General features: G+C 46.1%; 1 protein-coding gene across 3 annotated transcripts in view; it reads left to right on the top strand.

Moving 5' to 3' along the window:
• Positions 1-27,476, top strand: part of Gria1 (glutamate ionotropic receptor AMPA type subunit 1) — a 311,700-nt gene that overhangs the window by 250,293 nt on the left and 33,931 nt on the right. For all 3 annotated transcript variants that reach the window (XM_060363683.1, XM_060363682.1, XM_060363684.1), the window contains exons 12-13: positions 16,207-16,405; positions 22,487-22,734. In XM_060363683.1, coding sequence (XP_060219666.1) covers positions 16,207-16,405; positions 22,487-22,734 — 447 coding nt within the window. The remainder of the gene's footprint in view (positions 1-16,206; positions 16,406-22,486; positions 22,735-27,476) is intronic.

Genomic DNA, 27,476 nt, shown 5'->3' with positions numbered 1-27,476 from the left:
GCGGTAGCTTTTGGAACACTAAAAGTCGAGGCCAACTCTGAGCTGTGAGAATAAAAAGGGCCAAGTGTTTCCATTTCTCCAGCGCCTGCCGGGGAGCCTTGCTGGGTGTACCCCGAGTCACTCAGAAAATGGATAATTCTAAACGAACAGTGCCTGCGGCTGACATCTGTGCATACAGATTTATAAAGGTGGCATGAGAAAAGTTTAGCAGTATGTCAATAAAAATAAGAGTAGTCGCCGTGTGGGGAAATAAAGAAGGCACGATGAAAGGAAGAAAACAACATAGGCAGGAAAGTGGCCTTAAATTGTAAGGGAGCGAAAAACCAGGCAAAAACATGTTACACAAAAAGTAAAGAATGATTCAGTCAATTCGGCGACAGTAAAATTATGGGCTGGGGGTCGCTGTTACCGTTTTGTTCCTATACTGGGAGTTGAGCCCAGAGCTTCAAGTATGTAGGACAAAGAAATAAATTTCACTATTACACTTTCAAGTATATATGTGTATATATTTTATATCTACATGAGATGGAATGTTCACCTCCCACTGTCCTCCCCTAGACCCCTCCAGCCTCAGAGAGCCCTCCTCCGCTTTCATGACACATACATCCCATCGTCCTCTCTTGTACCCTGCTCCCTCCCTTTAGAGCTCTTCCTCCCCCTCCGAGCCCCCCTCCTATTCTCATGTCACATCTGAGTGAATTTAAATCTAGGTTCCGTGTGTGAGAGAAAACATGGCAGTGCTTGTTTTTCTGGACGCACTGAATGTCCTAGCATGAGATCAGTCTCAGTCTCTCACCACTAATTATTATCTGGCCCCGAAATTCCAGTAATTCTAAGGTTTCAAAACCTCACAAGCTATTGTGGGAAGAATGGTTTATTGCAGGCTTTCAAAGGGTGATCAAGAACCAAGCATGGAGGGGAGCGCCTGTGAGTCCAACAATTAGGGAGACATGAGGATCATGAGTTCAAGACCAGCCTGGGCTCCGTAGCAAGTTGAATAGGGACCAGCCTGAACTGTGTAAGATCTTATCTAAAAATAAAAAAATAAAAAAAGACAAGAAAGAAACAAAGAAATGAGAAAGGACGGAGCCTGGAAAGATGGCTCAGTAGTTAAGAACACCTACTGCTCTTGCAGAGGATCCAAATTCAGCTCCCTACACCCACACTGAGCAACTCACAACCACTTGTAACTACAGCTGCAGGGCATCTGATACATCCACGTGCACATGACCCCCAACACACACACATACACACACACACACACACACACACACACAAATTAAAATACTTTTTTAAAAAAACAGTCAAGAAGGAAATAGACAAGTTTTCTTGTAGATACAAAATGACCAAATGCTCTGAGAGAGCGACCCGCAGCACCTAGTGGTGAAGCGTTCAGAGATGGATGAACCCAGAACTCACAGACAGGGCCTCTTCCTAGATTAAAAGCAACTGTCATTCTTCTCTTGTGCTTCCACTTCTCGAGGCAGACTGGCCCTGTCTATGATTCTAGAAGGCCTAAATTCAGCCCCTTGGCTTGAGATCTATTCATTCCACTGAGTTCTCCTCCTTGCCTGGGCTTTTCATGCCTCTGAATTAGAATTTCCCTGGGAAAACATAGTGGACAATTCTTATATAACACCAATTGAACTCCATCTCTTCCTCTGTCCTTCCTTGGTAAATTGAATAAAATACACAGTTTGTTTAGAACAGACTCCTGACTAGATTTTGAAGGTCATTCCTCCCTGGACTTGTGGGGTAGGATAAAGCAAGCACTGGGCGTCTCTAGAGACTGGTATTCTTGGCCCCACTCCTGGTTTTATCAATAGAATATAGAGACCAAATTAAGGAGTCTGTGAGGATGGGTCAGAAACCTTTGAAGGTCAGTTCAGTTCCCCACGATGTGGCAACACAGAACGAGGAGGCAGCATGTGGCCACAGCATAATGCTAGGCATTACCATGGCTTCCCTCGCGCCCATGTTACCTCAGCCAATTCAGTTCACAATATAACTGCTCCCGTTTTAAAGATGAAGAGATAAGAAAACAGACCACGAGCACAAAAGCAAGCAGGAAATCTGTGGGCAAGACCTCACCTGTTTGTCAGTCACTGCCAAGGAAAAACAGAGAGACCTTGACCTGAGTTAACACCTCCTGGCTAAAGCTGGCCATTAATTATGACGGTCACTTTGGGAAAAGTCATTTGGGATATGCTTCTGACTTAACAACGTCCAAACTTTTAGCTCCTTTGCAAGGAGCGTTTTGATATTTCGGTATCACGAAGGCTGGTAGCTGCCTCAGGGGGCTGCACCACTGTCCTGATAATTTTGTGGGTGGGAGAAATCATGCTGAGGCCCACAGATTAGATGACTTTTTATGTGTGTTATAACAACCCTGAGGTAGACGGGTGTGAGCCTCTGGGGACACAGACTTGAAAAGAAGTAGGCATTTTCCCAATGGTTCACACTGCTGCTCCCAAGATGCCTGCTCTTAATGCCAATCCCCTCCCCCACCACCCTCAGGCACTCTTCTTTTTCTTTCTCTCTCCCTCTCTCCTGGGACCTACTCCATTTCTCATTCTCAGGAAGCTTTCCATTGCCCACTTAAATGTTAACTCTTAAGAAGCTATGGAAGAAGGTACAGAGGGACTCCCATCCTCATTGGGGCACTAAACAAGGCCTGAGGGGCAGGACCAGGCCAGACCCAGCTCTCTGGGAGTTGAGAAAGAGTTCGGAAGGGCAGTGTGTGGGGATTACTTCAAAGGTGTCTGGTGGCTTGATCATCCTCCGGTTGTTGATCTTAGTTGCTTTTCTCATTGGTGTGAAAAATTATCTGACCCCCAAAACTGTAAAGTAAGGGAGGAAAGGATTGTTTGGGCTCACTGTTTGAGGATCCTGTCCACCGTGGCTGTGAAGGGACAGTGGTCACCTTGTATTTCCAATCAAGAAGGAGAGAGAGGTGGACACAGGTGATCAGCCCTGAGGACCCTTGAGAACCAATTGTTGAAGAGTGACAGTGACAGCAATGAACCTGTCCAGTTGTTGACTCCTAAACCCCTGTGGCTGGGGACAGGTTGGGATCCCACTCCGGCCAAGTTCAGCTTTGGGGTTGAACATGAGACTCAAAGCTAGGAGACATGGAATTGGGCAGGTTATTCAGAGACTCAACTTGGCCAGTTTATACACAGAGCCACTAGTGAATGGCCTGCTGGAAACCTGAGGCCATAGAGGACCTTGAAATATAACTTCCTTCCCACAGGCTTTACTTCCTTATCCTCACTCAACCTGTAAGACCATGACCACCCTCATGGGGAGGAGCTTTGTGACATCTCTAGAAAATTCTTTTCTAATCAGCTATAGCTTTAAAAGCTTATGTTTTCCTGACTTCTCATTACAGCCATCAGCTTGGTGTTAGTCAAGTAGAGAAAGGGAATCTTCTAGAAGAAAAAGAGAAAAACACAACAGCAAAGAGTAAAATTGTTGATTATATGTTTAATCTTTCTGATGGGAGGCTGGTGAGATGGTTCAGAAGGACTCTGGTGTGCTCCCTGGCTGGCAAGTCTAGCCAGTTCATCAGCTCTAGGTCAGTGAGAGATGCTGTCTCAAAACACAAGGTAGAGAGCAACTAACATCTATACACATGTAAACATATGTACATGTGTGCACACACACAAATTATATATACACACACACACACACACACACACATACATGTAAGTATACTGATAATGAACTAATGCTTTCTGTATTAAAATGGCAAAACATGCCAGTCCCTAATGACACTGACATTTAGGGATGCATGGAGGAATATAAGCAGAGAGTATCGAGGGATGCATGGAGGAATATAAGCAGAGAGTATCGGAACTTGCAGTTTTCAGTTTTGTGCTCAAACCCAAAAATATTTGCCAAGTGCCTAACCTTAGGACCTACAAAGGAGTCAGACTCAAAGACTGCATTCTTTTTCCAGTTACTTGGGATCTACTTTTGCAGTGTAGGAAGAATAGCCACAGATGGGGAAAGGAGGGGGAACGGAGGGCTGAAAGCCTACCTAGGGTACCACAGACTAACAGCACCAGTGTGGGGCTGAGCAGAGCTTGCTACATGCCATGCTGTCAGCAGGGTGAGGAAGGCAGCAGCATGCAATGGAGGAAGACTGGAAAGGCACAAGAGCGGGTGGGGAACAGAGAACGCTTCAGATGTCGGCTTCTCGAAGTTCCCCAACACATCCACCCATCATAGACACAGGACATGAGTAGGAAATGTACCTGTAAGACATGTTCTGTGCAGACAGTGGGGAAGATGGGATTCTTGTAGACTTGGAGTGCACTGTATAGGATCCTCACAAAATTAGAAAGAGAACTACCATGCAAGGCAGCAATCCAGTGCTGGTTACTTACCCCTGAGTACAGTTGGGACCTGGAGAGATGCCAGCACTCCTGTGTGTACTATAACACTAGCTGTAATAGCGAAGATGTGGGAATAACCAAAACATACATTGTTCGGTGAGTGGATACACACATGTGGTCTGAACACCTTTTAGCCTTCAAAAGTTCAAGGGAACTGACTCTGTGTGGCATCAAGGGGAGCACTACCAAGCGAAGTAAACCAGGCAAAGCACAAATGCCAAATAATTCCACTGGAACAGTCAAATTCATACCCTCAAGGAATAAATGGCAGTGTCTTGGCTATTTTTCCTGTTACTATGATAAAATACCCTGACAGAATTCACAGGAGAAAGGAGGATTGGTTTGACTCACTGAGGTTCGAGCCAACCAAGGTGGGGTAGTCACAGAGGCAGTAGGTCATATTGCATCTACAGCCAGGAAGTGGAAAGCATTGAGTGCTAATGCTTCATTCCGCTTCTCCTTTTGATCACCTCCACAATTCCAGCGCGGGGGAGGGTGTCACTCAGGGAAATTAACCTAATCAGGTAATCTTCCACAGGCATGTCCACACGCCCAGCTCATCTTCCAAGTGGTTGTAGGGTTCATCAAGTTGAAAATTAGCCATCACAGGCATTCACACGTGGTAGAGGGGAAATGGGTGGTCATATTTTGTTTCAGTTCTATTTTCTATGTATGCGTGTTTTGACTGTATGAATGTATATGCTCATACATACAAGTTGCATACCTACTGGTGGTTGAGAACTGTCATGTGGATGCTGGAAGAACAGCAAGTGCTCTTACCTGTGGACCCCTTCCTCCATCCCAGACGTGATCCTTGGGTATAGACTTGCTCCAGTCACGTCAGATGGACATGCCATGAGCTCTTTTGTACAACCTCATAAAAAGTAGGCAATGTCAATATACTTCACAAATAAAATTGTGTTCCACAACTAAATCTCATGCGAAATATTCTCACAAAAATAAACTTCAAGAAAGAGGAGTCTGGGGAGGAGGCACAGCAGCTAAGAGCACATACTGTTTTTGCGGAGGACCAAAGCTTGGCTCCCAGCACCCATATGGAGTACCTCAAAATGGACCGTAACTTGAGTCCCAGGGAATTGGACACCCTCTTCTGGCCTCTTTGGGCTCTGTACTCAGTCGCACATACCCGCACACAAACACATGATAAAATAAGACGAATCTTTAAAAAAAAAAATGTTTACAACAGTTAAAGAAATAACAGTCATTGAATTTGAGAGAAGGCAGAGGATGGGCTATATCGGAAGAGTTGGAGGGAGAAAGGGGAAAGGTGAGATGAAGTAATTCTATTTTAAAATTTAATAGTTAAAAAATATTTACTAATTTTAAGCCAAGATTTAAGGATTTGGAGTTTGTCTTTTATTATACTGTAACATATCAAGGCAGACAGACCGTAAAAAAAGAGGAGAAACTCTCCCCACAACCTGGAGTTTAAGTAAGTGTAACATCTACCAAAAGCACCAATATAGCTTTGACATTTGTAAGATTGTACTGGTGGAGAAACTGAGAGAAGCTTCTTGGAGTAGACACCTTCTGAGGTGGAATTTGAAGCTGGGAGAATCTCTTGAGAACATCTGTTGAAAAGCAAGACAGGAGGTTGAGAGTGTAGGCTGAAGGCTGCTGGGAAGGAGGGTGAAGGTGAGTGTGGTTCAGGTGGTGAGGAGAGAGGCATGAACTGGCCCCACCTCAGGCCAGTCACTGCTGTGTGATTGATAGGGCTCTGTTTTCCCCACCCCTGTGTTTCTTTTTCTATTATTTCCATGGCAGGACAGAGCATCCTGAAGGAACTCAAATATATTAGCTTACAGTTCTTAGGTTAAAAATCCAGCACTGGCATCAAAGGGCTAAGATACTGCTGTCTGCCCAGGTGGTACTGCTGGGGCTTCTGGCAGGGGTCGGGTGGAGTTGTGGAATCTGTTTCCTGGCATATTTGGGTTGTTTGCAGCATGTGGTCACTGTGGTTGTAAAACACCCTTGTTTCTCTTGGTGGCTGTCAACTAGGGACTTCTAGACAACACCCTCAGCCCTGGTCCTCTCCTGTCCCACTGCTGGCCACACAGCATCTCACCCTCTGTGCTGAAGAGCATCCCTGTCACTCTGATCCCTGTCACTCCATCTCATCTCATCAAGCAGCCCTTCTGACTCTCTGTTCCTCTTTCAGAAGCCAACCTGATGACCTAGTGGCTGCCAGATGAACTCCTCATGTTAAAGTCCCTAACTTTAACTCTCTACAAAAGATCCCTTTTGCTCTTTCATGCAACATATCCACAGGCTCTAGGAGTTAAGAGTTGGGTGTCCTTGAGGAAAATTTTTCTGCCTTTGACTCTGATGTCCCACTTGGTAAGATTAGTAAACTTGTCCAAAGTAATGGACTCATCTTTGTAGCTTAGCCTTGAGCCCAAGCAGCCTCGTAATGGTACCTTTTTCTTACTACCTTAATTACCATGCCTTCCAGAAAACATGAAGAGAAAATGAGGCTAGGGGGATGGATTGGTGGTGAATCATCTACCTCTCTTGTGCAAGGCTCTGGATTCCACACATAATACTACAGCAAAGAAAGGAGGGAGGGAAGAAGGAAAGAAGGGAAGAAAAGATGGGACAAGGGAAGAAGGAGAGGGAGATTAGTTAAGGATTATTGCATACATCCTCAGATGGGAGATTTAAGGAACATTTGTAATGGTTCGCAGCCAGCCTACATTCATTCTATAATATTTTGTAACAAATAACCCCAAATACTAGGGGCTCACAGAGATTGAACCAACAACCAAAGACTATGCACAGCTAGCTGGACCTAGACCCCCTACACATATGTAGCAGGGACAACACGTGGGTCCCCTAATAATGGGAGCAGGGGCTTCTCTGACTCTCTTGCCGCCTTTGTATACCTTTCCTCTAGCTGGGATGTCTTTTCAGGCATCAATGGGGGAGGGTACATTTAGCCCTGCTGAGACTTGAGAGGCCAGGGTGGGTTGATACCCCGTAGGGACCTCCCTTTCTCTGGGAAGAAGTAAAGGGAGGAGTAGAGGAAGGGAAAATGAGGGGGAAACTGGGAGGAAAGGAGAAAGGAGGCTGGGTTTGGGATGTAGAGTGAATTAATTAATTAATTGATAAATAAATGGGGAAAAAAAACAAATAGCCCCAAATAAAACTTAAAACCACTCAACATATTAACATATTGTATCCCAATTCTGTAGTCAGAGCCAGCATGCCATGACGTAGTTTTCAGCTGGGGACTCACGTGGTTGTGATGGAGTCGTCAACCACAATGTTTCTGCCCAGAGCTCAGAATACTCTTCCCCAAATTCCCTTTGCCGTCAGAATTCACTTTCTAGCAACTTCAGGAGCCCTTGTCTGGTTGACTAAGAGTGAGAACCACCCTGCTTTGGGGGATTGCTCTGGGTTGGGGGCCTGCGCTCCTGCCATCTTGATGATGGAAACTGTCCTTGACCCCAGCCCTCACATACACACTTTCAATCTCTCTGACTTCTGTCTCCAACTGAAGATTCTTCTTCTAATGAGTTCCATACTGGACCTGGGCCCACTAGGTAAGATCCCTGCCTTAAGTTCGGCTGATGAGCAAATATCAGCACATTCGCATGGGTAAACTCCCCTTTGTAACCGAGGACAGCCTAGAGTAACACCTGGACAGAGGCCAGCTGACGGTGCTGCCTAGGACATCTCCCATGCATGTGGGAACAGGCTAACACATGTTCTCGGATGTGTGGAGCACAGAGAGAAGGGTGAGTGGTAGAGATGGATGACAAGATACAGGGCCTGATGAAAACAGTGTCCCCCCCCCTTCCTTCTTCGGAAAGGGCTGTGTTTCCCTATCTAAAGATGGGGAAGAAGAACCCCATCTCGTGAGGGTAAGCAGAAGGCCCCACCTCCTCAAGCTCCTGAACACTAGAAGCAAGGTCCCTTGGAGCCTCTTCATCCCAAAATACAGCCTAAGAAAAGACCAGGGTCAATTTGGTCCCCAGCCTTGGTGTTGTTAGGAGGAGGTTATGCTGGGAACTCTCGGGGAAGAAATGGGACGATCAAAACAGATGCTCTGTACCTGTGATAACCCAGAGAGATCTCTGACAGTGCTTCATCAATGGTGGGAAACTGTCAAAATTTGCGTTTGTTTTTTTACAATTCATTTAAAGAAACCAACTTCATTACTTTAACCTTGTGTCATACATAATTTGTTCTCTGACAATCACTTTGCAAAGATATCTGAAGAAACATTATTTTATAACCGTGTGAGAACTGTAGATGCATCTGAATTATCACTTCTTCCAAAATAGTCTTCTAAAGCTTTGCAATGAGTTTATTGAGTCATAGCCCAGGCACTCACTTCTTTTCTTCTATAGATAGCTCAGGAAAGCGGGACACACGGCATGTAAAGTTCCCTGTTCCTTCAGCAGATATCGGGACTGTATTGGGTTATCGAGAATGATGAAGGAATCTTAACTCCTGTAATGGCTTCATCGTTGGGTGTAGTCATGAGTGAAGCCGAGAAGAACAGGGAGGGACAGACGGCCACTGCAAGAGTTTCCAAGAAATGAGAAGCAGGCTTGGGGGCTCCAGGCAGGCAGGCTTCAAGAGAAGGAGCCTCTCAGAGAGGTCTACACCTGAGCTCAGGGCTCTGCTTGATCTAGAGCCCGCTCCCTCTCCAAACAGGTCCTGCGGTGCCCATCACTTCGATCGCGTGAGGCCTTTTCCTGCCCCAGGACCCATGTTCTTCTAGGCTGGGCTCTCTGTCTAAAATAGATGCTCGCTAACCATTCACACTTGTAGACTATTTCCCGACCTTCTGCTCTGCCTTTGTTTCTTTTCCAGTTGCTGAGATAGAGCACCCCGACGAAGCAGCTTAAGGAAGGAAGGGTTTAGTTGAGCTCAAAGTCCCAAGTCACAGAACTTCCGTGCAGAGAAGCCGCGGGAGCAGGTGCTTGGGACACCTGCTTGGTTGTGTCGCTTCCACTGTCAAGAAGCAGAGAGCAAGGGATGCGCGCTGCTGCTTAGCTCACGCTCTCCACCTGATACAGTCCAGGATGCCCCTGTGGGTAACGGTGTCACCCACAGGGGGAAGGTCTTGCCCTATTAGTTCGCTCGGTTACAGAAACTCTTGCCTTGAATGGCTAGAGGTCAGCCTAATCTAAACAGTCCCTCGCTGAGATGCCCTTCCAAGGTGAATCCAGGTTTGTCAAGGTGGCACTTGGCGCTGCCATAATCTATCATCTTCCGTAGTACCCGTTCGGAGAGCCTTTTAGTCACTTGTTTTCCTTCATTCTTCCAGGCTCCTTATCATCCACTGTTAGTAAATTAAAAAAAAAAAAAAAAAAAAAAAACATTATTTAGTGGCTGACCTGAACCACTTGTGCTCATTCCACAAGGAGAGGTGAGGTCAGCTTCTCAGGCTTCCAGGGCTGGGATTTGAACCCAGATCTTATGATCCTATGCTCCCGACTACTGTGATTGGCTTCCCACATCTCATGGAACTGCCCTGAGCTCACTGGGGCTGGAGAGAAGGCTCAGCCATTAAGAGCACTTGCTTTTGTAGAGCACCTGAGTTCAGTTCCCAGCATCCACACTGGGCAGCTCACACCTTCTTGAAACTCCAGTTCCCGGAGATCTGATTCTCTCTTCTGGCCTCTTGGAGCACCTGCATGCATATGGCATATACACAGACACACATAATTTTTGAAGAATTCACCATTTCTAAATGAAGCCCCTGACCCAGACACACGTGTGAAAATCATAGCCTTGGTGTGACTATTCACCCTGACTTGGACTTTCACTTTTCCTTCTGTGTTTTAAAGAGACGGGAATCCCGGTCCTGCCCAGGCTGGAATGCAGTGCCTATTTATAGGCTCAAGTCCACTGCTGATCAGCATGGCAGTTATGACCTACTCTATTTCCGACCTGGGCTAGGTTCACCCTCCTTAGAAAACCTGGTGGTCTCTGCCTTCCAGGGGGTCACGGTATTGATGTCAAGCCGAATACAGACAGGGATCACAGCATACTACTCCCTAGAACTTTGTAGACTCCAGCCGTCCTCTTGCCTCAGCCTCCCAAGTACTTGGGACTACAGGCGTCCACTACAACTCCCTGAAAAGCTGGTCTTTTAAATGGGGCGATATATTACATTCTCCTTTACAACCAGCTTTGTAAGCTATGGTGGTAGATTCTGGAGATCACAGCGTATGAGAGAGATTCCCAGCAAAAGGTTGGGGGGTTCAAGGCTAGTTTGATCTAAAAAGTGAGTGGGAGGCCAGCCTGGGCTACCTGAGACCCTGTCTCAAAAAAAAAAAAAAAAAAAGCAGATAAAAGATAAAATTAATCAGTAAATGGCTTTCGCTGTACACTTAACACCCTTTGTTCAACTCGCTTCCTTGCAGTCTTTCATTTGGGACATTAGCAAAGACACTACTTGTAGGTGTCTTCTCTGGCCCAGCTACCCTGCCTTGTGCCTGCAGCTCATCCTCCTTACAAACCATTTAGGGGCTCCCACTATGACCCCCCCCATTTCACTGACAGTTAAAACAAGGTTCAGAAATACGAAATGACTTGCCCAGAATTTCCTACAGGGTAGGACTGCAGGTGGCCCACACAGCTTCCAAACTCCCACTTAACTCTCTTAGCTGCTCAGGCAGGCTGAGTGTCCCTTTGAAGACATGAATAGGGTTCCGGATGAGCTGAGAAAGGAATGCTGCCCCTTTCTGGGCGGTTGTTCTGCTGGCTCAGCAGGGGAGAAGTGAGAAGGAGGGGCCCGAGCGTGCAGGGAAACCGGCCGTGGTAAAATGGTACCTGACAAATGGGATGTTTTCAATCGATTATTTTAAGTGAAATAGCTGCAGCTAATATGAGTCCTGTGCTGAAGATAACCACATGTTAATTAAAGCAGAAGTGTGCCTTGCTCAATTACCTCCTGTTTGCTCATGAGTTAGGGACTATTTTTAAAATGTCCACAGCACACTGTATTTAAATACGTCCTCAACCTTAAAGACGTCAACTCCAGGCAGTTGGGCCACAGATGAGAAGCAGGCTCACACCTGGCTCGCTGAGAGAGAGGGTGCTAGGCCCTCCGAGCCTACCTGATAATCAGCATAGTGGGAGCTTGAGGTAGGCCACTCAACATGCAGAGAAACCATATGCTTTGTTATTATGGGCTGCCCAGCAACAGCTATAAAAGAAATCCTTCTATGTATGTAAAGCCCAAATCATATGCGGAAGAAGTCTCATTTTAACAGCAGTGTACTCTCTTCTAGGAACTGTGAGGTGAGGGATAGTCAGGGGCTGCATTCAGCCTTGATGGGATGGGGTGGCCTTCAGCAGAGTCCAGCTTCGACACAGAACTCTCATCCCTGAAGTCAGATCCTGCGTTCCCATGTGAGCCCAGTCATTGGTTCTATAACCTCAAGCATTTCCTCTCTCTCAACCTCAGTTTCCTTGCGCATCAAATGCCATGTTCCCACAAGGCCTGGCTGCCTCCAGAGACTGAAGAAACGGAATCAAATGTCCTGTGCAGCTCAGATGGGGGCCACAGAACATGGTGCTGGGAGCTTACTATGGTTTGTGGGTACTGCAATGGCCACTTGTTCACACTCCTGGTGGTACATACTTCAGGAAAGCCTCTCTGCTGCAGAACACTCCCGGCCAGTGTGCTGGCCAGTTTGAAATGTCAACTCGAAGCAACCTAGAATCGTTTTGAAAGAGGGAGCCTCAGTTGAGAAAAGGCCCGCACCAGACCGGCCTGTGTGCAAGCCCATGGTGCATTTTCTTAACTGATGATTGAAGTGGGAGGGTACAGCTCACTTCGGTGGTGTCACGTCTGAGCTGCCGGCTCTGGTTTGTTGAAGAAAGCACGCAAAGCAAGCCACAAAGAGCAAGCCAGTAAGCAGCATTTGTCCTCCATGGCCTCTATGTCAGCTCCTGTCTCCAGGTTCCTGACTTGAGTTCCCGCTCAACTTTCCTAGATGCTGGACTGTGATCAAAAAGTATAAAATAAAATAAACCCTTTTCTCTCCACACTGATTTTTGGTCACAGGATTAGAAACCTAACTGCCTCCCCGGCCGAGTCATGTAGCACTTCTTTTCAAATGCCTTTCAAGATTTTTCCTGGTAGACTATGACCTTCCCCACCCCAACTTTTTAATCACTTGATAAGTGACACCTGTATTCTTCTTCTGTGTATGTGTGCCCTGCCTCTTCTATTAAATCAATTCCCTTGAGGTGGGACCTCTTAGGTATTTCCCATCATGCTTTGCTGTATAGTCAGTCCTATACTGTTATCTAAAACATGTTATCTTTCATCTAACCATTCTATGCTCTCTGCCAGGCACCATGCTGTATGCTGGGGACAGAGCAGGAAGTTGACACTGATAAGACCTGAACACACAGCTATAAGGGGACAGGTGGTCACAGAGTCAGCAAATCTATCTATGTGACTACAGAAACACCACTTCGACTTTAATAAGCACTACAACTAAAAAGTCGTGAGAGATAAGGGGGAGACTGAGGCAGCACCAGTTCACAGGGGTGTGTGAAAGGGAAAACGGGTGACATTGGAATAGAAACCTCAAGGGAAGTGTCTCAAGAGGCAGGTTTGGGGCAGTTTCAAGGAATTCAGTTCCTGACAGAGGGCCACCCGCAAATGTCCTGAAGTGAGTGTCTTAGTTACTGTTCTACTGCTGTGAAGAGACACCATGGCAGGACATCTTACAAAAGAAAGGGTCTCATTTGCATGGTTAGGGTTCATGACCTTCACGGTGGGGAGCATGGCCGTAGGCAGGCATAGTATTGGAGTAGTAGCTGAGAGCTTGTACCTTGATCCACAAGCATGAATCAGAGAGAGAGAGGGGAAAAAAAAGAAGAAAGTAAAGGGGAGAGATAATAGTGTGTGTGTGTGTGTGTGTGTGTGTGTGGAAAGTGGGACCCGGTGGTACACCTACTCCATCAAGGCCCTATCTCCTTAATCCTGCCAAACTTTTCTACTAATAAGGGACCAAGCATCAAAATACCTGAGCCTGTGGGACACCACAGCCCCTGACTATCCTCTCATTCAAACCACCACGGTGGAAAAGATTTTGAATGCAGCCCCTGACTATCTATCATTCAAACCACTACGGTGGAAAAGATTTTGTCATGAGCTCAAAACTACAAAGACCAGGGAGGCAGGGACACAACGTGATGGAGAGATGTGTCCACTGGAAGCTGTAAGAACGAGGTCAGCCAGAAGGTATCTCACAAGCCTCGGTAAAAAAAAAAAAAAAAAAAATTTAGATTTTATTTCTAACTGTGACTGGATCTAAATAGAGGCAGGGAGTATCATGAACCTGTTCATAGTTTTAAAAGAGGCACAGGATCTATATGAGGCTAGAGAGAGAGCTCAGCTGGTAAAGTGGCCAGCATAACTTTGACCTCCAGACTCATATAAGAAGCTGAGTGTGGTGGTACGTACTTCCTCCTCAAGTTATCCTGAGTCACAGTGTTTATCACAACAGAAAGGCAAGTTAGCACAAAGAATAAACTATAAACAAATGAGTGAGTGGATCTATTCATATTCACCCATTACCCTGCAAACTGTGGCTTGTATGACGTACCCAAATGGGAAGTGGCATAGTTCTGTGAATCAGAGATCTGCGGGTGATAGACCCATACCCTGGCTTGCGGAGACATCAGCTGTTCTTGGAGCCATTGTTCAACCCCCAGCTTCCACCCATGGGTGATTCCCAGCTGGAGAGATACGAGAGGAACCAGCAGCTGGGACGCTTAAAATTAGTCGCTATACCTCTGCCAGGGGAGTGGCTTGTAGCTGATGGTGAGCTGTAGCTGGCCCATGGAGACACACATCTTGGATGCAGCTGCCTCCATCAGTGGAAACAGCCAGTTTGGCCAGAGCCCATCACCTCACTCTGGGCATCTCTTTGTAGACAAAGCTCATATAATAAATGAGGCAAGATGGACGTTGTTTCTCTGCATTTCAGAGTCGGGCTCTTGGAACCAGGACCTCAAAGATCTCTTTCCTAGACCTTTTATGAAAGGGCTATTCGAAATCAAAGACAAGGGGAAATGGGTCACTCCCCATGATCTCTCTTGCTTAGCTAAATGAAGGGCACCAGGAAGTGTTCCTGATGCCCCCTTCCTCACAGGGATGATGGGACATGCTTTTAAAGAAAGGAGGCCGACTAGATCCATCTCCTTGTCAGAGATGATATGGAGTTGGAGCTGTTGGTTCAAAGGCTGGTGATCACTGGTAACTTTCTGCTCCCTGATCAGCCTTGGAATGGGCTTTCTGGAAGGGCCATGCATAGCTATGCTCCACATCCCTGACCTCTACCCTGGACAGTGCTCCCCACACTGTCCACACACCTCTACCCAGAAGCACTTGAACCACCACCCGGAAGTTCTCACTGTGAGCAGGCACTAGACTACCTGCCATGCTTCTGCTTGCCTTTTCACATCTGAAGCATGCCCTCCAGGGAAGCCACATCCTTCCTTCATGTCATGAAGATACACATAAAGACACCGATTGGCTTGTCCAAAGATGTACACACAGTAAGAGAAGACAGGGCTCCGTGTGCTCTGTCCAACCCAGAGTCCACTCTCCTGACCAGGGTCTTCTACTTCATCCCTTTGTTACTTACTCTTCTTGTTGCTGCCTAGGCAACTCGAGGGAGAACGGTTGGCTTGGGCTCACGCAGGCGGTACAGTGCATCACAGAGGGAAAGGCACAGGGAGAGTAGGGCATGGGGAGCAGGAATGGAAGGTGGCTGCTCACACCCTGTCCACAATCAGGAAGCACAATCAGAAATCAGGAATGAAGGCTGGTGCTCAGCTCACTTCTTCCAACTCATTATGTTTAGGATCCCTGTCCATGGAATGGCGCCACCCACATTCAAGTTGGGTCTCTCCCACTTGGCACAATCTAGAAACTCCCTCATTGACGTTTCCAGATGCCTCGCCTCTTTGGGTCCTGACAAGTTGACAATCAACGTTAACCATCACACTCCCTGAGAATCACACATAGTTGGAGAATCACACATGGTTGGAGACAGATCCTGGCTTTGGTAACCCTAACGAGCCAGTTTCCACCACCCATCCTCAATACACCAACTAAATGAACAAGTAAAAATGAAAGACAGAGAGAGGAGCTGCATTCAATGTGGTCACATTGGGAGTAGGAAAAAAACAAAACAAAACAGAGGTGTGTGATTCCCATAACGTCTTCCTTTAGCATCAGAATATAGTATTTAGGTTTAAACAGAGGTCCACGGGTCAGCTAGCTAAGTAGACCTGTTCAAAGTGTGACCCCATCAATCATAGCCTCAGCCCCAGTCTCTCTCACATCATCAGAACTGTGGGAAATCTCTTCCTGGGAGACAAAGTGTGTGTGTCCATGTGAAGTTGCCTTTATATGGCTGCATTTGTACTGAGCATATTCCATGTAGGTGTGACTGCATTTGAAAGGTGTTTACACATGTCTAAGATGCTTGAGGGCAAATGCTGACACATCTGTGTCATTGCTGACATATCTTGATGTGTCTGTCCATGTAAATCGAGTGTGAAAATGTGCCTGTGTGCGTTATCATCCAAGGGCAGAGGCCCCACATCTCCTTATCGAAACAAGGAAGGAAGCAAGGCACTCCTCTAACGTTTGAATTCTCACTTCTTCCTTATGAAGCAGAGAGTGCAATCAGATTTGACAGCTGTGCTGACAGAACTCAGCTGGCTCCCTGCTCCTCCTCAGAGCCTTCTGGAATTGATGGCCATGCTGCTGATCCCTCTCCCCTTTGGCCTGCAGGTCCCTGTCTGGACGCATCGTCGGCGGCGTCTGGTGGTTCTTCACGTTGATCATCATCTCCTCGTACACAGCCAACCTGGCTGCCTTCCTGACTGTGGAGAGGATGGTGTCTCCCATTGAGAGTGCAGAGGACCTGGCAAAGCAGACAGAAATTGCTTATGGGACACTGGAAGCTGGCTCCACTAAGGAGTTCTTCAGGGTGAGAGCATCCCTGACCCCGGGGCCTTCTCAAAAAGGGCATCAATCACTCCATCACGCTTTCCTCTTCATCAAAGAGTGTGGGAGCTGGGTGGGAGTGGCTCTGTGGTGGAAGTACATGGGAGGCTCTGATGTTCTGCCTAAACCATCATAAAATAGAGAGATAGATGGATGGATGGATGGATGGATGGATGGATGGATGGATGGATGGATAATGAGACTGCAGGTAAATTTCAGAAACTCCATGAAATCTCTTGTGATTGGGGGCTCAAGAGATGTGCTGTCTTTTTAGTGAAAGATCATTAGAAGAATTATTAATGCCATAGACAGACAGCATGGAAGGGGAACTGAGGAGAGACAAAGGCAGAATTTTGGGCTTTTCTTATAGGGCTCGAAAAGGAGAGGTCTTATGCCAGATGGATGATCAATAGTCCATATTCCTCCTAATCAAGGTGCCTCTGCTTCCAAGGTGGCAAGGGAGGGTGTCTTGAGCTTCAAAAGAGGGAGGAAGAAATCTTGTTTATGTGTGACTTAGAGAAGGCCTGACATTGAAGAGGAAGTAGTATGGTGGGAAGGAGCTAGAAAGAAGGAGCTGGGGAGGAGGGGGCCCATTTGGGTAAGGAATATCTGCCTTAAAGGTAGGGAATGTACCACCATTAGCCCCCTAAAGTCTTAGAGTCAGGTAGCCTGAGCCTATAAACTCTTTTGGAGAAGTGAGAATGAGGGTGTCTGCTATTCTCCCGGAACAGACACGCAGGGAGTCTTACAGGACCAGTCTCGGGCAAGTTCTTGTGAGGCTTGCCTTTTCCCTTACAACAACTGTGAGGAAAAAGTCGCTTCAGTTGGCCATGGCCTGATCTGCCCCTAGACAAGACCTAATTCTTGGAACTTCTCAGCTGTCTGAACACCCCTGGAAAATGGAATTCTACATGTTGGGAAGCTTCAAATTCCCAGGGTCAATTGAGACCCCATCCATTTATTAGTCTGTTCTTCAAGGAACAGGAAACACAATGCCATCCCTGTCTTCAGGGTAGGTAGCTTAGTAAGGAATGACTTAGGAAGTGTGTGGCCAAGATTCACACCTGGATCTTGTCACTTTCCCTCCTGTTAGGGCTTCTCTGGAAGCAAAGGAACCTTTCTTGACTCTTGGTGGGCTCTGTGCATTAGGGTCAGAAACTTGATGGTGTCGACACAAAAACACAGCTCTTACCTCACAAGAAAAAGGGACAGTTGATTGTAGAGCCAAATATGAGTAACCATGGCCCGGGAACATGGACTTAGGTCACCCCAAACCCTATGTTCTAACGTGGAAGTTTTTGTAATAACAGAACTGAGAAATTCTTAAGTCAAGGCTTTTTCCGAATGCATTGGTAGAAGCATTAAGTAGGCAGTTAAAGCAAAGCAGAGAAATCTCAGCTGTAGGCCTTAGCTGTTATGCAATGACAGTCTTAGTCCTTTGGTTTATGGAATAGTGGAGTTCTGTTAATATAGTTCAAGAGGAATGTATCTGTTAGAATGTTAGGTCCAGCTTTGTGCCTTAGTGACAGAATGTTAGGTCTAACACAAATGAGAGACCAAGAATAGCTATTTAATAAGCTAAAGCTAGACGGAGATAGATTGTACTCAGGCTTCTCCTGACCTGCAGTCGGATTCCAATATCTCCACACCACTGTAGTTCAGTCTCTCAGCCTTTGCAGACTGCTTCTTTCCAAGAATTTTACAATGGCCACCAAAGTCACCCCTAGCCAGCGGCTTCTGGGTTCATTGTCTCATGACTGCAAAGAATGACAGGAAAAGCTATGAGAAGAGAAAGTGAGGTTTATTGGGAGGTAAAGGAATAGTTCCTTGCGTGAGTTACTAAGCAGCACTCCAGGTTGGAGGCTTTCCTACACTAGGAAGAAGGCTGTATGTAAATTAGTCATCCAGTTTGAATGAATCTGGTCCATTAATTTGAATGGATCAGTGACCTAGCTCAAGCTAAAGGAAGTCTTGGGGCCAAGGCTCCACCAAATTCCAAAATGGAAGAACACGGAAATAAAGAAGAACAAGGGCTGGTGATGAGCTGACTTGAGTCAGAGCTCCTTGGATTTTAGACTCTGCACTCACTCAAGAGGTGTATTCTACAACCCCTGCACTCTCTGGGATGACTGCCAGTCCATACAGACAATTTCATTTCCTTGAGCCCATAACCCTGACTGCTTACGAAAGGGGCTGCTTTGTGCCCAACTCCTCTTCTGGCTGTCTCACAGCAGACACTGTTTCCCTGATGAATAAGATCTACTGGAGAAAAGTACCACTGTAGAAAATAACAGTAAAATAGTTTCAGAACAGGGAGAACACATGTAGACCAGTGGATGTGATAAAGCCTTTATGTCGAGGGCAGAGAGGACAGGTGGAAAAGCGGAGGTCTCTGGCCCTCGAATGGCCCTTTGTCAAAATATTCTCTGATGATTGCCAATAAGGTGCCAGGCAAGCTGTGCTCTGAGCATTACAGCACTAAAGTAACCCTGAGGGAAAAAAGACACAAACACTCATAGTAATCCCACCCCTAAGCACTCTCTTCATGGCAGCCTCTGGGCTAGCATTTACCTATGTTTGTCTGTTGTCTCCATGGCAACACTGTCCATGGGTAGGTAGGAAGACATTACCCTCCACTCCCACTAGGCAGAGAAAGAGGAAAGCAAAGCATGAAATTCCTCACTGCATCTCAGAAGAATCCAGCTTCTAGTTCCCATGACAGCCCCATTCAGAGTCACTGAATTTTCCATGGACAGTTTAATTAAGATGTGTGAAAGGAGATGAGAGCTACACAGGAGAGATGCAAGAACAGATACCCTGGCATGTCCCCAGCCTTCTCTGTCATTCATACTCTACCTGAGTTCTTGGAGATTAGATCGTCCTGTGGTCCCGGAGCCCCTGTGAGCACAGCCTGGGCTTTGGGAGCTATTGCTGAGAGAATATGGTGTTTTTCTGCATGTTGCTGCCCCCAGGTTTTCTCAGCTCTGCCTGTCCACAGCCTGTTCCCTGCTGCGCCATCCTGTCAGGTCAAATTGCATCTTACAATTGCCCTGCTGTGTGTGTTGTTGGTTTTGTGCCTGGAAGATCGTCTCGTCCTGACTGAATATATGCATTTCCCTGTTTCCTGTAAGAGAGTGTTGAGTCCCCTGGACATGCCATGATTTGGCACGGGTATTGCTGGCCCCTCTCTTTACTCTCCTCCTTTTTTCTCTCACACATCAGCACTGTTCCTTTCATGTCAGAACCAGACATATCGAGCCAGCAAGATGATTTAAAATTACCATGAAATAAAAGGGGGGAGGGGAACAGAGGCCCAAAGAAAAGTGTTCCAGAGAACAAACCAAGACTTAGATGTAAAACTGATAGTAGAACCTAGGCTCCTCTCACCTGGTCCAGTGATTTCCTCAAATCTATGGAACAATTAAAATATTTGTCTAATGATGGACCATCACAAATTACACTCATACCAAGTGCCTTGTTGAAATTCTTAGTGATTCTTTCCAGTATTTTTAACACAAAATTTGGGATTTTTCTGGGTTCTAAATATTTTACAAATTAGTTAGCCAAAGTGACAGTTGTGTGTTAAGATGCCATTCATGTCTGATATTCCTGACATCAGGAAAATAAACCTGATACTTTATAAGGCCAAAAATAATGTTGCATGTATAATAATGATTCTATATTAAATAAATGTGATTCTATTTAGTAACAGATATACAGGTCGGACAACGTTTTTAGTAACTGTCGTTTTCTTTGTTTTAAAGCCTTTCTATGCAGCTAGCACTTGTCCATTTCCAAAGCCTTGGGACCGGAGATATAAATCAGTGGGTTAGGTACTCTCTTCACAAGCCTAAGGATGAGATCAGATCCAGGCACCATGTAAAACACTATGGCAGCAGAGGTTTTATCCCCGGTGCCTGGAAAGGTAGAGATGGGAAGATCCCTGGAGCCTTCTAGGCAGCCAGTCTAGCCAGGTGGTGAGTTCCAGATTTAATGAGAGTATGTCTCAGAAGACAAGGTGGAGAGCAGTAGAGGAAGGCACAGGTGTTGACCTCTGGGTTCTACAAGATATGGACAGATGAGTGTGGACGCCTTCTCCCTCAAAACACATAACACAAAGGGAAAAGAAAAATCAAAAGCCAGATTTCAATACCCCTAAGATCCTCTTGGGGGAAAGACTCCCTTAAAAAAAGAAAGAAAAAGGGGGAAAAAGTGTGAGATTATGAGGTGAGAGGGCTGGTCTGATATTCTGGACCATGCATCCTGATAAGAGCCTCAATTAGACTCGGAGAAGTGAGCCACAGAGGAGATGGTGCCTTCCTCCCTCAGTATCTTCTACAGCTTGAGCCTGGTTTCCAAGAAGTGATGACTAGCAATTTTCACAGAGCAGCCAGACCATACATTGAGTGACCCTGAAATTGTGATATATGGGAAAATCAGGCCTCCATGACAAATGCTGAACCTCATAGATCAGTACTCCTGGGGGAGTTCTACCTGATCAAAAGCTGTAAGTTTCCTGTAGGGGGTCTGCGTTTTACAATTTTGTTTCAGGACACAAGTGTTCACTAGAGATTAAGGACCATGGTCCTGGATGCTGAGAGTCTCCACAGACATAGGATTTACTCTGTCTTTGGAAAGAGAAAGATGCAGCTATACAGCATTAAGTGGACTGAACAGCAAGTCAAAACTCAAAGGATAAAAAGGCCAGAGATGGTTTCAGAGATGAGGAAACAGTTCCGTGTGTGTGTGTGTGTGTGTGTGTGTGTGTGTATACAAGCACACACGTGTAGGTACATGAAGACATATGTACATATGCACATAGAGGCCAGAGTTCAACATCAGGTTTCTTCCTCAATCATTTTTTTATCTTACTTTTTGGGACAGGGTCTCTCAACAAAGCTGGAGCTCCATGATTTAATCTAGCAAGACTGACTGGCTAGCAAGACTCAGAAAGCCTCCTGTCTTTGCCATCCCAACACTGGGATCGCAGACATTTCCTGGCACACAGGAAACTTTTTCTTAGTGTGGGTCTGAGAGACAAACTCGGTCCTATGCTCGCAAAGCAAGCACTTGACCATCTGAGCTAGCTCCCCAGCCCCAGTCTGGAGGCTTTTAAAATGTAAGGAGATGAAAGAATCGGGTTTCTTCATGCTATATTGATTACTTTTCTGTTACTATGATAAAACGCCATGACCAGGGCAACTTATAGATGGAAGGGTTTATCTGGGCTTGTAGTTCCAGGCAGATAAGAGTCCATCAAGGTGGGGAGGCACAGCAGCAAACAGACGTACACGGTGGCCAAAGCAGGAATCTGAGAGCTCACATCTCCATCCATACACACAAATCGTCAGGAGGCTTTAAGCTCTCAGAGGCTGTACCTAGTGACACACTTCCTCCAGAAAGGCCACACCTCCTAAACCTTCCCAAAGAGCACCACCAGCTGGAGACCAAATGCTCAAATGCCAGAGCTTTAGAGGGACAATTCTCATTCCGACCACCACACATGCTATAGGCTCCATCAGACAGTTAATGTCTGGAGGGCAGGTCTCGTGATAGGGAATTAATAAAACTTAGCAGCCCGTGCTCAAGAAGGGCTTTTGTTTCTGCTGCTATTGTTTTGTTTTGTTTTGTTTTGTTTTATTTTATTTTGTTTACACAGTATTTCATGAGGGCAAATCCTGCTGACATTCAGCCCTCTGACTTGGGGATCTATACATGCACCCCTACTGAACTCTAAACAGGTTCTACAATGCCTTTCAAAGACAGACAGGGACCTGGTTGCTTATCTTTCCCCTATTTAGCAGGAGTATAATTGCTCAGATGTAATTAAATGATTCTGAGATAGTCTGTTCATTCTGTATTTACAAGATATTTGTACCTTGGAACCTACTGGTACTAATTAGAGGCTCTTATTTTGCAATCACTCATAATTTGTTTCTTCCTAAGCTGATCTGGCTCATGAATGTGTGATCAAGCGCCACTCAGCTCTTTGTGGATGTGCATGCCGACCCCAGTTCAAGCATCTCCATTGCTTAACCCTGGCTTTGTCCCTGTCCCCTGCCAGAGGTCCAAAATCGCTGTGTTTGAGAAGATGTGGACATACATGAAGTCAGCAGAACCATCTGTGTTTGTTCGGACCACAGAGGAGGGCATGATCAGAGTGAGAAAATCTAAAGGCAAATATGCCTACCTCCTGGAGTCCACCATGAATGAGTATATTGAGCAGCGCAAGCCCTGCGACACCATGAAAGTGGGAGGTAACTTGGATTCCAAAGGCTATGGCATTGCAACACCCAAGGGGTCCGCCCTGAGGTAAGTACCCAGATCTGCTTCCTTCCTTCGTGCTCCCTGAGCCCTCCTTATCTCAGGAACGAGGCTGCTGCGTTTACCACAGGCCCCCATACGTAATCTGAGCCCCCCAAGAAGAGATCTTCTGAAATGCCTGTGGGCCTGGAAGATTCCAGCTGCCTGTGACCTTCAGTCCTGAGGTTGGAAACTGAGCTGGGGGCCTTAGCTTGCTTTGATGTTACGGCTTGTGTGTCCTTCCCCTGCCCTGCTTTCCGCCTCGCTCCTTCAGTGTTAGATGTTGATTGCACCCGCCATCCTTCTGTCTTGTGATCTGTGACACTCCATCCCTTATTAGAGACCCTGCATCCAACTCAACCATGAACAGGGTTCTTCAGCCATATGGACTCTGACTGGAAATGGTTTGTAATGTGTCTCTCAAAAGTAGAAACACACTGTCCAAATGAAAAGCCTAGCTGTCTGAGCCTTAAGGAATGCTCAAATCAAAGCACCTCCTAGTGAATAGGTCCAAGTTAACACAGTCTGTGTGCCTGCCTTGACACGGGCTTCTTTGGCAAACATGGGTTGATCAGCCAAGAGGCAAAGTCAATATTATGTTCACACGAAGAAGCTTTGCTGTTCATTCTAAACAGCTAAGGGCAAGTCCGGCATACTTTTAGCAATCAGATTGGCTAAAGCAGAGCTAATTCTAGAATTTGCTACTATCCTTCAGAAGGAAAGACATTTTACCACCAAAGCCCTAGGTTTCCTCTCCTACACAGAAAGAAATGACATCCCAGGCTTTCTGAGATCAGGGGGGGGAAGGAAAAAAGAGGAAAAAAAAAAAAAAAAGCAAGGGGTGGAAAAACTCCATAAAAAGGTAAATGACATGAAGCTACACAGCCTTCAGTCACTGGGAGAAATTACTAACTACAGAAGAAGGCAATGTGTTTGAGGAAAGAATGTCCTCTTAGGAAGAGCAGATGGATCAATAAAGGCTTTAAAAGGATGGAGAGGGTCTGCTCAACATGACAGCCAAGGCCACTCTGCCTGGATTCATTCATTAACCGAAATGACACTGAGTTCCGTCATTATCCCAGACACTGGCCTAGCAGCTGGCACCACTGTTCTGAAACAAGGCGCCCTTCCCGTGTAACTACACAGTTGCGAGAGGAGGCAGGCATTCAAGAGCTTATAATTGCTTAACGTTTTAATAATAATCATGAAAGGTACTAGGACAGTCTACAAAAGGGGCCCTCGAGGACATCTATTTCCAGTAACAAGATAGAACAAAATTGTCACTATGAGATGTGTGGGGATGTGTGCCTTTTAAATGCAAGTTAGGAACTCTCCAGGGCCAGAATGGGAAAAAAAAAAAAAATCAAAACCAAAGAGACAAGCAGACGCTAATGATTCTGGGACTACCCTAAGCAGGACAGAGTTGCAAATTACACAACAGCCCACGTACTCCAGAGTCAGTAAGGCATCAATCAGGGACTTTCTAAAAGAAAAACATGCTCGTTAAAGATCGGGCACACTTGATACAGTTTGAATTACAGTTTACAGAAATGACACATCAGCCCTATAAACTCTGTGTGCATGGTAAATAGCAGGCTAGGTAAAGTGGAGAATTTATGTACTGGTATAAGGAGAGGCAAACAGAAAATTCTTCAGGGTGGCACAGGAAAGTGGGAACCAGAACAAAGAAGGGACCATCAAAGGAAAAAGAAATTGATCCGCAATGATTTCCAGCTGCAGACACTAAGTACAGGCTAGATTTTGAAGGATTTTTTTCCCCAGAATTTATGGTAAACGTCAACTCAGATTCAAGCATCCAGTCTCTATAAAGACAGATTAACAATCAGAAGCTGAGTCCATCCAAAGAACAGGACATTGAGGGCAGGTAGAAGACCTTCCACACAGCTGGAAAGGAAGGTCAAGCCAGGTCGAGGGCATGGGTAGAGCCTCACTGAGGAGATGCCGCCAAGGTTGCTTTCTTCAAGATGAGGTTTCACATTCAGAAGAGCCAGTGAGGCAAAATGAGAGGGTGGGGAGTAGTCTAGGGGCTGGAGAGACAGCTCGGCAGTTGCTCTTGCAGAGGCCAAAAATTCAGCACTGTTACCAGATGCTCACAACCAACAGAGGATCTGATGGCCTCAATGGGCATCTGTACTCAAATGCATACACCCCTTTATGCACACAGAGAGAGACAGAGAGACAGAGACGGAGGGACAGACACAGAGAGACAGAGAGAGATTTTAGTTTAAGGAGCACTACAGGTGAAGAAGAACCTGCTTAAAGACAAGAACACAAAAAATCATGACAAAAAAAGAGAAGCCGATGAGACGGGCTAAGCTTGGGACATGACGCTGCAGAGGGTTTTCTAAAAGATTTGTAAAAGATTCTTTATTCGAATGTCAATAAAAAGCACTCTCAAGAATTTAAGTAATTCTCCAGAAGTTCAAACATTAAGGATGTCAGCAGGATTTTAAACATAAATGCCTACAGCCTTAGTGAAGCTCGGGGCCTGGTATTCCGCCATCAGGCCCCACCATCCTGAAGACCTCACAAGACTCTTATGTTTGCTGAGGCAGGTTTTAAACGAGATTCATTCAGTAGTGTTTGTTAAGGAAATGACTTTTGTCTCAGGATCCTATAGACTATCAACCTAGAACGATGCGTAGTACAGAATCAAATGTCACGGGCTCGAGAAAAGCCAGTGTAGTGGTTATCTCAAGGCTTTGTGGTCGAGGCCATCAGCCGACAACAAGAGGCACAGAGATGCTGTGATCTGTCCATCGACACAGCCATGAAACAGCCCCTCCCCCGAACACAGGCACTTGGAATAGGAAGACAATCTGAAAAAGCATCAAGAGTTTCAGTGACAGGGACCTAAAATTTGAGTATTCTGCACATGAAGTGCCTTTTTACTATTATAACAGCCACTGGCTGTGGCATGAATGCCAACCCTTTTCATCCCTATGCGCTGTCATTAGCCCCCATGTTACAAAGGTCCAGGTTCAAGGAAACAGACAGCAGGTGTGCACAAGGTTAGAGGCCAGGCTGCCCGACTCAGAGCTCGGGGCTGTGACTCATTCAAACGCAGCTCCTGGGTGGATGATTGACAGCTCTGTCAAAGGCAGGTGCTAGACTGAGGCCAAGTGATAACCATCAACTCAGGAAAAAAAATAATAAAGCTTTTGGAGTCCAGAGAAGCCACTAGGCACTCTGACAGCAGAAGATGGTGACAGGCCCTGGCTTAAAGGTATCAGATCCCTTTGCTTTGAATAGCCTTGGTACATTTTCCACACTCAAAGACTCTTCCCGTGGTCAACACTAGGAATCTGAACCTGCAGTAAAGAAAAACCTCCTTCTTTGGTTTTTATCTCTGTAAAAGATGAGGCAGTGACAATGTGAGAAAGGGAGAGAGAAACCCAAAGGACATGCTTTCAGGATTCTCAGAGCCCAGAAGGTGTCAGATCACACACATGGCATAAATTCACATGGGTACACACTCATCCACGAAAAATAAAAATAGAAAATAATATGTTTTTTCATCTACAATTACACCCCAATGACCCCGCTGAACCTCAGGAGTTCCCAATGCAGGGGAGCACCTCTTCCCAGCCTCATTTCTCTGTAGTGCTTGATGGTAGCCATGGATCATATGACTCCTGACCAAACAACCAAGTAAAAAGATACCAGAAGTTCAGCATTCCTGCTTGGGAAATCCCCATGCTGTCGGTGGGATTCTGCTTTCGCATCTGTCCTAGCAGGGATCTATGTTAGGGGCTGGCTCACCAAATTAAGTGCCTGAGTGCCAGCCTGAGGAACAGAATTCAGATCCTACAAATCTACAGCAGAGCCAAGCCAGTGTGGTGAGCACCCATAATCCCAACACTCAGGCAGGAAGACGCCTGACATCAGCTTCTGGCCTATGCACACACATGTGCATACACTTGCCTGTGTTTCTGTCTCCCCACCAAACTCACATATACACATGCACACATATGCAAAAATAAAAAAGGGCAGGATTGTTGTTTAACAGCTAAGAGCATACACATACACAGTCCAACCAGCTTCCACTATATCTCTGCCTCCCACCCGAGATGGTTCAAATATTAATGAGTCACTTTGGACCAAACCCTAGAGATGCAGGTTTGCCTTCTCTGGCTACGTTACATCCAGCGCCTTGATCCCAGGAAAGCACTCTGTAGGACAAATGGAAACCAGGGAAAGTGAAAGAATAGCCGAGGTCCTCTGAGCCATTGCACTTTTTTCGAAAACTGTTCAGTCACACACAAGACTGGAAAGGGTTTAAAGATCATGCTACAGAACTGTGATTCTGTATGCCCAGAACATGGTTACGAGTTTCTCACCATGCCATCAAAGGTGGGGCAATAGCATCCCATCCAGGCAGGTGTTCTACAGAACCAGTGCCACTTTCCTGGCAATCCTCCATGTGCTCTGCATAACACCACACCTCTCCACACTAGTGAACTTCCCTTCCAACCTGCCACACACATTGCTCCAAGATCAATTGTGAATTTCTGCCTCCTAAGATCAGAAAATGTGTGTTGAGGAAATGAAGATGTAGCTCAGCCAGTAAAGTGCTTGTCACACAAACTTGGGGACCCAAGTTCAATTCTCAGAACCCATGTAAACACAAAAACATGTGCCTAGAATTCCAAGGCTAAAGAAGCTGAGACAGAAGGATCCCTGAAGCTCATTGCCAGCCAACTGTCTAGGCAAATCAGCAAGCTCCAGTT

Source organism: Meriones unguiculatus, chromosome 11 (assembly GCF_030254825.1).
Source record: "Meriones unguiculatus strain TT.TT164.6M chromosome 11, Bangor_MerUng_6.1, whole genome shotgun sequence".
NCBI classification, from domain to species: Eukaryota; Metazoa; Chordata; class Mammalia; order Rodentia; family Muridae; genus Meriones; species Meriones unguiculatus.
The sequence above is the reverse complement of the archived record's forward strand: the minus strand, read 5'-3'. Positions and strand labels throughout refer to the sequence as shown.